Here is a 12,354-nt window from a genome sequence, read left to right as displayed (position 1 = left end):
GAGAGGGGTCATTCTCCCAGGTTTTTTTTTTTTTCCAGACACAATTCGGGGTTGTCACTTTCGTGCAGGGGATTAAAGTGTGGGAAAGATGGGAAATGGGGAATTGTAGCGTTTGTGTGATGCTCTAAAGTGATTTTACGGTGATGTTGCGGAGTTTAACCCCCATCATGGAGTCACTGTAAGATTCATTTGTGGATTTATAGTATTTTGGTGGCGATTAAAAGTGACTTAAATGTCGCTTTATGATCTCATCTTAATCAGTGGTGGAAACTTTACACCTGTACTTAATTACACTAATTTTATAGCTGTAATTAGTACAGCTTTTCAGATTTCTGGGCTTGTAACCCCTTAAAGTAGAGTCTATCAGGGACATTTTATGCCGAATGAGTACTTTTACTTTGGATAAGTTAAGTCCACTTTGCAAATAATACATCTGCACTTTCACTTAAAAAGAATTTGAAATGTAAGACATGGACTTATCTACACTTGTTTGAATTGGGATAACAACAAACTACAGTAAATACTATAGAATATGTTGTTGCTTCAGGCGATTACAGAGGTGTGGTGCTTAACTCCCTTGGAAGGACAAATAGTAATTATCTTAGTTATGTCAGTTATGTAGGAAAAATAAACAATTCTCAGTGAGATGTTTTTCATCCATTCCTAAACTTGATGTGTGTCTGATGTTTTCATGATGACTGACATTATTTTTGTCTAAAATCTCCAACTAAGTTTAACTAAGGTTAAAGAAGACCAAAAGAGCAAAATGGAAACAAATGCATATGACTGTGTGTGTGCAAGTTTAACAAGGGCAGTTTTAAAGGAGTAAATTTGTCAGGGAAATTATGTTTCTTGTGACACTGTAGACCGCCTTTCCTTTTGCTCTATTCTTGGCTCCATAATAAACTAAAAAGTTGGACAAGAGTCAATTTCTGTTCCTCCAGAGCCACTGGACAGACTGTCCGTCCAGAGGCCTATTTTCTTTCTTAGAGCACAATAGGGTGGCCTAAAAATACAGTAAGGCAACAGTCAATTATTATGTTGGTCCCCAAAAGATCACATCATAGTACAAAGTATAAACTCATGTTTGTCTTATTCCATTAAAGAAATGATATCAGTCCCCGTCCTGATGAGTTTCACCATCACCTTTCATCCTCTTTCTTCTGTGTTTCCAGCCAGTGAGATTAGCTAAAGCACAAACCGTCTCTCTGCTGTGTAACCACTACAGAGCATAGTGTAACTGATCTAAAATTACACGCATTCACTTCTTATGCAAACTCTTAATATTCTGAGTAATAATTTACCCAGCCTGTCAAACCGGTCTCATGTCCCCTCTGGTAGCAGCAATAAGGCATAACTTCATTTCAGCTCTCACATTTCATTCAAGTGATATGCAGGTTTTCCTCAAGGCGGTACCTCAGTATACCTGCAACTGAAGCCACAGCACATTTAGTAAATAACAGACAGCCACACCTGAACAACATGATGTACACTATCTGAGAAAGGCTAAAATGCTTGTTGAAAAAAAAAACTAGGATTGTTTGGGGACACCATTCTTTTGTGTAACTGTGTCTCTTTTTTTAGTAGATTTTCTTATTTGCTTTGAGAAGTGAAGGACCATGTACTTAGCCTATAAAAATGACAGATTTTGTCACTGATGCAAATATATCTTCTGGATGACAACATGTTTGAGCAGCTTGATGTGTTTGTTTTTGGAAGAATCATTGAGTTTGAGGTGAAAAACAAAGATTTGTTCGCATTTGTTATCAAGGCCACTCTGAGGGACGGAGGTTTTCTGAGGACGGAGGTTTTTCTGAGTCCCATTCTGAGCTCCACAGATAAGACGCAGTGAAGAAACGACCTTACTTAACATTGTTTCTGGGAGAGGTTCTGGATATGTTCAATTATTCACCCGGGCAAGTCTCTTCTTGCTCAGTTAAGTTTGTGCCCAGGCATTCTTGCCTATTTCTTTCCAGCTGTTTGCAAACAACCTTGGAGTGAGACGACAAAGGTATTTGATGAATGACTGACTAGTGGAACGGGGGGGTAGGGGGTGGTTAATTACCAGGATTTTCAGTTTGCTTGTCCGCATTAGTCACAATGGCAGACGTTTTTGGTTGGTGTGCATGTTTGTTGTCTCTGTGTGAGCTGTTTAATGATTGTCTCTGCATGCGGCTTTTGAAAAGGGGACATGCTTTGGTTTCCTGCTGAGGGGGGGGGCAGTTATGAAATGGCATCTTCAGAGTCATCGTTTTGAAATACTTTGCTGCGAGGGAAGCTGCTGGGCCCGGTGAAATGCCTCTATTGTTTTGCCCACAGATACTTGGTGTTTCTCAATTTCTGTCACTTGGGAAGAGGGTGTGTGGGAGAAACAGCCAAACTAATCCTTATTCTATCGGTTACAACAATGGCGGCTAAGTCAATAGGAAAATGCAAACTGTGCGAGAGATGATGAGGAAGAATAAAAATAGGAAAGTTTAAATATTAAAACATATATTGCCTACAGGAAGTGGATGTTCACATGCATCAAGGTAGATTTAATGTGGCTCTTTTTGCACTTTTAATTGTCAAACTGAAGCAGTAATATACATTACCTACAGATATGAAATTCAAAATACATGTTTGCATTAGTATGTTTTACAGGTATTTGGACATACTGTATGTACAGTAAGTATTGGACAGTTTGAAATTTTGACCTGATGATGGCATTAAGATGAAAACTCAGAGGCTCACCAAAGTTATTACAATTAGTCCTGTGAATGTGTAAACAAAATTAAATGGCAATCTATCCAATAGTTGTTGAAAGATTTCACCCAAAACCACATGGCGGCGCTAGAAGAAAAGTCAGGGCATCACCAAAGACAGTAGGAACCATTATCTGGGCACCAATTTTGTGCCAAACCAACCATTAGATGTTGAGATACACTGAAAGCAGTGAGACCAGTGACCACTGATGGTGCTGGAGGAAACATCAGGGGATCACCAAAATCATTAGGATTCCATGTTTTTACCTAAATTCAGTGCAATCCATCTGATAGCTGTTGAGCTATTTCAGTCTGGACCAGAGTTGTAGAACAAACATCACATCTGGACTGCGGTTTCCCCTGAGGGCACGAGGGAAACTCTGATGTCAAGTGGAAGAAGATCTTTTGGTCTGATGAGACCAGTATTGAGTTCTTTGACTGCATTGTCATATTGTGGGATTCCCAGTGTGAAGCATGGCGGTGGCAGCATCGTGGTGTGGGGAAGCTTCTCTGCAGGAGGCTTTGGAAAGCTTGTGAAGGTAGAGGCTAAAATGATTGCGGCAACATACGGGGAGATCCTGCAGCCAAACCGCGCAAAAGATCTACCACTTTTTAGGAATGGCTTAAAAACAACATTAGCGTCCTTCAGCAGCAGAGTTGGAGTCTAGATGTCAACCCAAATGAGAATCTGTGGATGTTCTCACTTTATCCCAATGACACCTGAGAGAGTGCGACCAGTTTTACAGAAAAAAAGAATGGGGAACTCATTCCTGCTATCAGTTTCAACTTGTCAAGTTAGAGCTGTCATTAATCTCTACCAGGATTTGGTAACACTCTTGTCAACCTCAGCCCAGTCTGAATTGTTGCATGTGGAGAATAAAGGCTCTAAAAAGGAGATTTTCTCTCACCAGTATATGTTTTGGAGGATGTTTTTGCATGCGGTTTCATGTGGAGAGGCATCCCAGCAAAAATCTTTTAGAGGAAAATGGTGCAATGTTCCCTCTGGGTGTGGCAAAGCAAAGCCTGAACATTTCACATGACTACAGTATGAGCAGCTGAACCATCAAGACTTTTACCCAGGAAACAGCCTCAGAGCTGCTTTCTTGCCATATCTGGGCTGGAAAGAAATGCCAAGAAAGCAGCCTCAGAGTTCCTTTCCAGCCCAACATACGAATAGCTGACCATTAGAAAAAGATGATCCACTCTCCTACAAAGTCTGGACTTGAGAGTATACTCATCAGAGTATGGGTGATTCCTCTTCACTTAAAGTTAAAAGGAGTTGCTGAAATAAGGGGAAGAGGTGGGGGACAAGGGCAGGCCCTGAGCCGCGGTTTGAGGTTATCCTGAGTCATGAGGGAACCTCCTCCTCTTCCCCCTCTCCCTGTGGAAAAACTGACAGGGCATGGCCACATGAAGACAGCTCAGTCCTGCCAGTCATTTTTCCAAAGACGGCTGCCGAGCAGAGGGAAAAAATTGTCTTTATGAGTTATATGAAAAGAAGCCATACCATAGCACGCCTTGCTGTTCGTGTCACAAGGTGCTTTCTGTGTTTCTAGAGCTTAAACTGGATGTGTGTGCAGCATATTTTCAAATTAATTGTATTGGGCTTATCTTTCACTTCCATGCTGACTTTTTAAAAATATATATATCACACGCCTGATGGAGCTCCAAAACTTAATTTTAAAATAATTGCAGATGCATGACACAGATCTTGTGATTTTGAGTGTGCACTTCAGTGCTATATATTTGTTTTTGTGTTTGTGCATGTTTGCCCACCAAAGTTGTTACTCAGAGTCATGTGAAATGTCACTGCAGCCACACCCAGATGCCAGATAACCACCATTTCCACAGTCACAAAAAATCTTGCCAGCTCAAAAACACACACACACACACACACACACACACACACAAACACCAAGAATGTAGGTACAGTTGTGTTTTATGGTCGTTCTATTATCTTTCTGTACTTAAAGATTTAAGTACAACTGCTGTAGGTAGTGCCTCAGAAATATTTAAATGTAGAAAAATTAAACTTTTTGAAAGTACCATGCTCTCTGCTGACACTACGTGACGGGAGCACAAAACTGCAGTCTTAAAGAACAAAAGAGTATGAAAAGAAAATAGAAGTTTATTGAGAATTCTGAATCCTGCTCACCCTTCCACAGTAGCAGAAAGAGAACAACAACAACACAGACAAACATTAGTTAAAATCTGGACACATAAATACCGTTTCTCTTGTATCATGGAATCCAAAAAACAACCTATTCCAATCACACTAAAGTAAAGAGAGGGAGTGAAGGGGAGGGCGACTGAGTATCTGCCCCACTGTTTCAGAAACAAAAAACTAGCGGCTGGTGATCTGTCTCTAGACCTGAACATAAATAATGAGACTGCTGTGGAGAGACACCAGGAGGATGGATCAGTGCAGTGGTGGAGTGAGCTGAAGGATTCAGATTGTCTAAATTCCTCTTTCTCTGAGTCTCCTGCTTGATCTTTACAGGAATAGTTTGACATTTTGGGAGAGATTCGTAGTCCGTGGAGAGTTTGATGTGAGCAATACCACTCTCATATTGGTCTGTATAATGTCAAATTACAACAAGCAGCTGGCTAGCTTGATTTAGATTAGTGTAGAGGCCGGAAACAGGGAGAACTGCTAGCAAAGTCCACCTAACCAACACCTCTATAGCTCACTAATTAATAACTAATGTTATATCTTGTTTGTTCAATCCATACAAAAAAAAGTGTAATGTTCGGGAACACTGGTTGCCTAGCAACCGCTGGTCAGCGCGTAGCCCACCGGTAAAATGGGGAAATCGTTTTTAAACTTTGGTTTTTGTATGAATTGACCAACGATATACAACGATATTTTGTGAACTATAGCTAAAACCAGCACCCGTAAAGCTTACAACTTAACATGATCTATCTTGTTTGTCGCGTTAAAACAACACCTTATGGTGTTAGTGGGGTTAATGTTACATGTCGGAGTTAGAGCTGGTTGCTTAGCAACTGCTAACCGGCAACAAAGCCGTCTGACATTGTTAAACTCAGGTTGCTAGGTGTGGTAAACAAACTAGTGTTAATTGGTGGACTTTAGAGGTTCTGGCAGGAGAATTTTCTAACTGCTGGACAGTGCCAGGGGAACTGTTTCCAGTCTAAGCTAGCTGGGCTACCAGCTGTAACTTCACATTTACCACAGGGTAAGCTTGACAGCAAACTTCTCATCTAACTCTCCGCCCGAAAGCGAATAAGCCCATTCCCCAAATGTCAAACTATTTCTTTAGGGGAGGTGAAGCTACGAGGGAAGGGGAGGGTAACATACAAACGCAGGTACGCCTACCGCTGAGGAGGGAGGCTCTCGGAAACAAATGCAGCACAAGTTATATTCTGACTTCGGTACCAATACAGACAGTTGTTTGACACACACACAGACAGCTGGAGAAATGACATAGGCTAATTACAAGTGTCTGAACTATTTAGAAAGTCATGTTAGTTTTATCTATTTCTACTCTACCTCCTCTAACAGCGGAAAGAAATAATAATAAAAACAAAAAAAGAAACTATTGTTGCTCGTGCCTCTTGTAAAGCGAAACAATCTGGGTGTTTTCTCTGCATCTTAAGGCAAATTTCACAGAATGCTTTGTGAACCAACACCACAAAACATCAGACAAACCAATTTTTTTTTTTAACAAACAACTGTTAAAGAAAAACACCCACTGCCACTGTCCAAACTGTCTCCAAGAGTGCCGGCCTGAGTGTACATGCACTGGGGGCTAATAGGGAGAGGAGGCTTCAAATGACGGAGGGTTTACCACCACCCTTTACCAAACTGTGCCAAATACAGAACAAACACAGAGTCAGAGGTGAACACTGACTCAGCCATTGCACTTCTTTCAGCTTTCCGTCTAAAAGCCCTGGGTACAAAAAGCCTTTCTACAGAGAAAATTTCCCTGCAGTGTGACCCACCCATTGTATAATTTTCTCATTAGAGTGATGTATTGTGAGGGTACAGGTGCAGCAGCGTGGAGCACCTGCATTGTTCAGCTTCCTGTTACTTCAACTCCTGTTTTTGGCACTGCTGAGTTTGGTAAGGTAAGTGTATGGAATCCCAAAGTATGTTGCTGCATTTATGTATTTTTGTTTGTGTGTGTGTGTGTGTGTGTGTGTGTGTGTGTGTGTTTGTGATTAAGATCATGGCTGTGCATTTTTATGTCTCTCTCACACTCAAAAATCTTTACATTTTGCTTTCATTTACCCTAATCTAAACCAAAATAATACAGTCTTCAGGGTGGGGAGGGGACATCTGAGGAGCTTTGTAAAATGCAGGTGACCCCTCCCCGTCTGATAATAATTCTTTCGGGTCTTCTCTTTCTCTCTGTGAATCTTCCTCCTCCTCCTCCTCCTTCATCCTGGACACCCTAGCGGATGGCCTTAACAGGGCTCTTGAAGCTGGAGGCGGCTTGCAGCTGCAGCTGATAGGCCATGGGGTGGATCTTGAACCCATACAGCCTGGTGAGAGAAGAACATGACAAACATCTGTGAGCATTTCTTTTAGCCACAGCTAGTTAATGTTGGTTAACAAACATGATAAAAACGTTCCAAGACGGTCGGCTTTTCATTCCACCTTCAAGTGTGACCATTTGTAATAACTGTAAACACTTCTGATTTCTGATATGATCAAACAGCACGCTGTACTAATCTATTTGAGCATAACCCATCCCTTAGCTCACAAATGCCAATCCCTGACACACCAGACTGCACCTTCACTACATAACATTATAAATTACTGTCACATGAATAATGAATGGCTACATCTCCTTTCTTCACGTAGCCAGAATCTTGGCGTTTTGGCTCAGGTTTGTACTATATAAGCTAAAATTAGTTAGCATACACTCTTTGAGCCACCCTTAACCTTTTAATGTATGAGTGCGTGATATTGGTTAAAATCAACAGTGAACTTTGTGATTCATTTTTGATTATCTGTATAAATTTCATGAGGTATATCTGTTGTCCTATGATTAGTGAAATAATGATAAATGATAAATTTAACCACTAAATCTCTGAGACCAGAACATGTATTTTAAATGCGAAGCATCAGTATCATACCAACTGTTGTATACAACATTACAGACATGACTGTGCATGACACCTCTCCACACCCTTATTACAGCACTCACAGTCCTGCCAGCACACATTTAAGCTCCACCTGCCGTACAAACCTTGGGACAAACTGGTTGGCGGGCCTCTTGGGCCTATACTCAGGGTGAACCATGAAAAGCATGTGGGGGAAGCCAGTGCCAAAATAGGCTCCATCTGTGTGGTGGTGCCTGGAGGATTTAGGTGTGTAGACATCCATGCATTTAGGGCAGTACAGCTTCACCATGGCCTCTCCTGGGATATCTGACAGACCTGTGGAGGAGGAGGAACAGAGGAAGTAAGAAACTGGCTTAGATATGGACTTAAATTAATCTACCATACCTAAAATAGAGACAGAACTAGCACTGCCGGTATAGTGCAAATACCTCCTTGTTCCTTCCTAGTATTGTCACTCACAAACAAATGACATGATTTGGAGCGAACTCTGAGGTAACAGACATCCAGACTTGGCGGCTCTATATCCACAGAAAGAAATCCTATTGTGGCTTTAATTAACTGATAAAAGTAACAAAACTGTAAATATTTCAAATTAACTGGACGAGTAAAAAGCAATTCCCAAAACATTCCCAAAACAAAAGATCACATGAAAACACTGCTCTCTGAGGACAGCAGCTTCTAAGCACAGAACGTGGATATTTTACATGTGCGAAGATGTTTCCTGTAGTTATATAAACCGCAAAACTTTAAAACTTACCGATAGGAAGCATTGGCTGATTCTCACAATAAACACGGGGGCAATAGCCAAAGTCTCCCTGCTGATACTTCTCCAACTACAAGGAGGAAATAAGGATAAAAAGAGTCAGTAATAATAGGCAGCAAACATTTTTCATTTACCACTTGTCACTCATATAAATCAAATTCTAAAAGGCTTCAACTGAAGATCTCAACATTTTAAACTGCTCTGGAAAACTGTCTGTCCATGTGCAGCAGAACATTTATAATGCTGGTACACATCATTTGATTTACTTTCCTGCTACTGCTTAAATGTGTTTTTAGTCTCACATGGTGAGACTAAAGTTATCAGTTTAGTTTTTTTTTTAATTTTCCTCCACATCAAGACAAAAGTAATGGAAAAACATCTTGACTAATTGAGACAGGAGTGGTGGATTTTGCTGAAGCAGCTGGCGCCTACCATCTGTGCGATGCCTCGGTTAGTGAGGATGTAGCGTGCATGGATGAGGCCGTACAGCATCTCTGCTGCTTGCTCGATCAGGTCACTCTGGTTGGGATTGTCCTCTAGCTCCTCATCTAAAGACAGAAACCAAACAAGGGAACAGCTAACGTTAGCAGTGCCCAGATTGCTTCTGATAGCAGAAAGAGATGAAAAGCTTTGCTTATAAAAAAGTTTCAAAAGGACAGGGAACTCCAACAACAGAACGGAGAGCGTGCTCTTGAGGTGTCATTTTGTTTTGTGTTTTTAAGGAGAAGAGCAGGATCATCAATGAATCTTTGAAAGGGCATAAAACAAAGACAACAGACGCTCTGAGGGAGTCTGAAAAGCAGCTGAAACAACTCACATGGTTTCAAAGATCCTGCAAAAATGCACAATGACTTAGAGGGGGGAAAAAACTGTACTACTAGGTGTTTGTGTGTGTAATCATCTGAAAAGGAGAGACACAACCAGCACACCAGCTGTGTAGGCTCAACATCCCTAAATAGGCTGTTTAGCCTGGTCAGCTGACAAAAGGCTGTTTTCAGGCTAAACAGAGTCAAAAGATAGACTGTGAAGATCAAATGTTCCTTCTCGCTTTGTTTGAAACATGCAACAGTACTCAAGACGACAGATAAGAAGTGCAGCACGTTATGATCATGAAACACCGGCAGCTCCATTAATTCTATGCTGTTGTCACTGCTGCATGTTAGCTGATAAACAGAGGTGCAGATAAACATTTTGCGTCACAATTCATGTTTTTAAAGTTGCTTAAGGCTTCTGTGGTGATGTTTGGGATGATTCTGTGTCCTGCCTAGACACATATGCTGCATGTCAACCAACCTACCCAGTGAAAACTACAGAATTTTTTACTTATACAACACTTAGGATACACAGTAACTTGTGTTTACCTAAATTTGAGCATATGGAGGCACATGCATAACATACAGACCTGGTTCAAGGTCCAGGATCATGTCTAGGGCCTGGCGGTAGTGGGGAACCTGCTCATTGAGCCCTGTCAGGTTGAACTTGTCCTGGATGTAGTCCTCATCCACCTGTCAACAGAGAAACAAATAAGAAAACTTATTATTGATTAAGAAGATAGTGTGTCATACTGGCGTCACACTTAGTAGTGATCTCTTTACAGACAGTATGAACAAGAGGACATGTAAAAGTGAACAAAAATTCTTTGAGCAAAAGATATGGATATGTGAGCACTGTTTAAAGCTAGACCTGAAAAATTCTGAACCCATTCTTATCCAAACAAAATATTTAGAACATGGCCTGGCTTAGACTCGCCAGGTGTTAAGAAATCTCACAGGCTCTGAAAAAGCAACACCAGGAAAGTGTGAAGCTGAAAAAAAAAAAAAAAAACATGATCTGTTCCAACACAGAAAGGTCTCTTCCGTGAAAGCCAACACAAAACCGCAGAACGACTGCGTCACAGTTTGTAATGCCTGTTAATGTAAGAAACCTTGAACTCATGTTTTCTGTAACTTTACAGCTGCTTGACCTTGTTTTCTTCAGCTTACAGGATGTTAAGAAGATTTCATATCACTGTTTGTATTTTCAATATTTTTCCCATAACAAGTTTTAGGAAGTGATAAGCAACTGAATTATCTGACATCCAGGAGATATTGCTGCAGGACCCGGTTATGCAGTAAGACTGCAACTGATTATTATTATCATTCTCAATTAATCAATAACCAATAATTTTCTTATTTATCATTTTGTCTGAATAATGTCACCAAGTATTAAAAATTTAGGTTATGATTTCCCATGGCCTATACACTCCCATGGACTCGTTACACGTTTAGAGTTTTACTTGACAATCACAAGTCCGGCTGTCATTTTAAGCTTATTTTGCCGAGTAAATCTTTGGGTGGCAATAATTAATGCAGAGAAACTCACCTCACAGAAAAATTCATTCCCCCTCAGTCCACAGAACCAGGAGATCCATGACACTTCCTCTGAGCTGCTCATGTCTGAACACCTATTAAAAACAAGCATTACATTACCACATTTAACAAGGGTGACATGGTAACTACAACCAGACTCCCAACTTTATCATTTCTTAAAGTACAGTACAGCCAAAAGAATAAGATTTATATGAGCAAATGTATGCAGTCTGTATATTGAAATAGCCATTTATCATTTCTACAATGTCTCTAAGAGAATTTATGGTAAACATAATCAACATACTTTCTAAACTGAGTAATCACAGAACAAGAACAGTCTTGTTTTCATAGTACAGGATGGTGTCTTTGGCTACCAAAATAACTGTGAGGGTTGTTTGGCAAAATTTTCCCCTTATTTTCTCTAGAACATAAAATGACTGTACCAATGTGCTTGATTCCTTTTTACACAAATCCTGATCGTTTATATCTATAATCTATAAATTTTCTCTCCGTGAATCAATTTCTGTGTCAGCTTTATACATTTACCTGGCCAGATTCTTTCTCAGCGTTAGTTTTTGTACAAACAATTATATTATTTTGTAAAATATGTCTGTCCTGGCAGGAACAAGTTGGCTGCAAAAACTACCCCAAACCTGAGGACGGCTAGGCTAATTAGCTCGCTAGCGTTATCTTCTCGACAATGTTAGTTTGATTGAGTTGCCTTTGTAGTACGGTATTTATTTAGTCTTGAACCCACCAGAAACATTTGGTATTGGCTATAAATCTGATTATTGATGGTATAGTACAGTCGCACACGACGACAAACAGTTAACCTAATGTAGCCACCGTTAGCTCGCCGGGCTAACCTGCGTTATGAGATTCAATATGGCGCATCGTTAAAAACAAGCCTCCTGGCAGCGAGTTGGTCTCTTTTTACAGCTTCGTCTGCCTCTGGATTTAAACATCCACCCTCAGGCATGCGACTAATTCTGACAACTCACCCGGCTTTCAATTTGTATACTTCTGCAAAACCCGACAGCTGAAAAATTTAGCAGTCTCACCGGTGTAAATAAGATGGACACCAGCTCCCGGTTCACCCCGTAGGTTGCGTTGTTCCTCTTCCTCCGGTGAGCTGAGGGTGCAGGGCTGGTTGTGCGCTACTGCCACTCGCTGTTTATTCTCTGTATTACATGTTAAATTAAAGATGAGTTTTTATCTATTTCAGGGTGTTTCTACTCTACTGTACTTAAGTGCAAATTTAATGTAAATTTGGGCATTCCTAGTAATTATCTGAATGTTTACAAATCAATCAGTTAATCAAGATACCTCAAGTTTTTAGGCTGATGACTGCAGTTTGCCTAATGTCAGACCTGCCACTTCTTTGATTAATTGCCAGTGGTGAAAATAT

The 12,354-nt window shown here is 40.6% G+C and overlaps 1 protein-coding gene across 2 annotated transcripts; it reads right to left on the bottom strand.

Annotated features, from left to right (window-relative positions):
* Positions 1–4,852: 4,852 nt before the first annotated feature.
* csnk2b (casein kinase 2, beta polypeptide) lies at positions 4,853–12,082 on the bottom strand. 2 transcript variants are annotated; one of them, XM_041053723.1, is made up of 7 exons: positions 12,008–12,082; positions 10,960–11,041; positions 10,001–10,103; positions 9,031–9,146; positions 8,593–8,668; positions 7,961–8,150; positions 4,853–7,250 (listed from the first exon to the last, which is right to left on the bottom strand). In XM_041053723.1, the coding sequence occupies exons 2-7, from the start codon at positions 11,029–11,031 to the stop codon at positions 7,160–7,162; spliced, it is 648 nt and encodes a 215-aa protein (XP_040909657.1). In that variant the 5' UTR covers positions 11,032–11,041; positions 12,008–12,082; the 3' UTR covers positions 4,853–7,159. The 2 variants fall into 2 exon arrangements, with proteins under 2 accessions (XP_040909657.1, XP_040909656.1); XM_041053722.1 differs by having other exon boundaries at positions 11,948–12,047.
* Positions 12,083–12,354: the final 272 nt, after the last annotated feature.

The sequence above is a fragment of the Toxotes jaculatrix genome, chromosome 13 (genome assembly GCF_017976425.1).
Source record: "Toxotes jaculatrix isolate fToxJac2 chromosome 13, fToxJac2.pri, whole genome shotgun sequence".
NCBI classification, from domain to species: domain Eukaryota; kingdom Metazoa; phylum Chordata; class Actinopteri; family Toxotidae; genus Toxotes; species Toxotes jaculatrix.
Note: the sequence above shows the minus strand (reverse complement) of the source record. Positions and strands in the feature narration are given on the sequence as shown.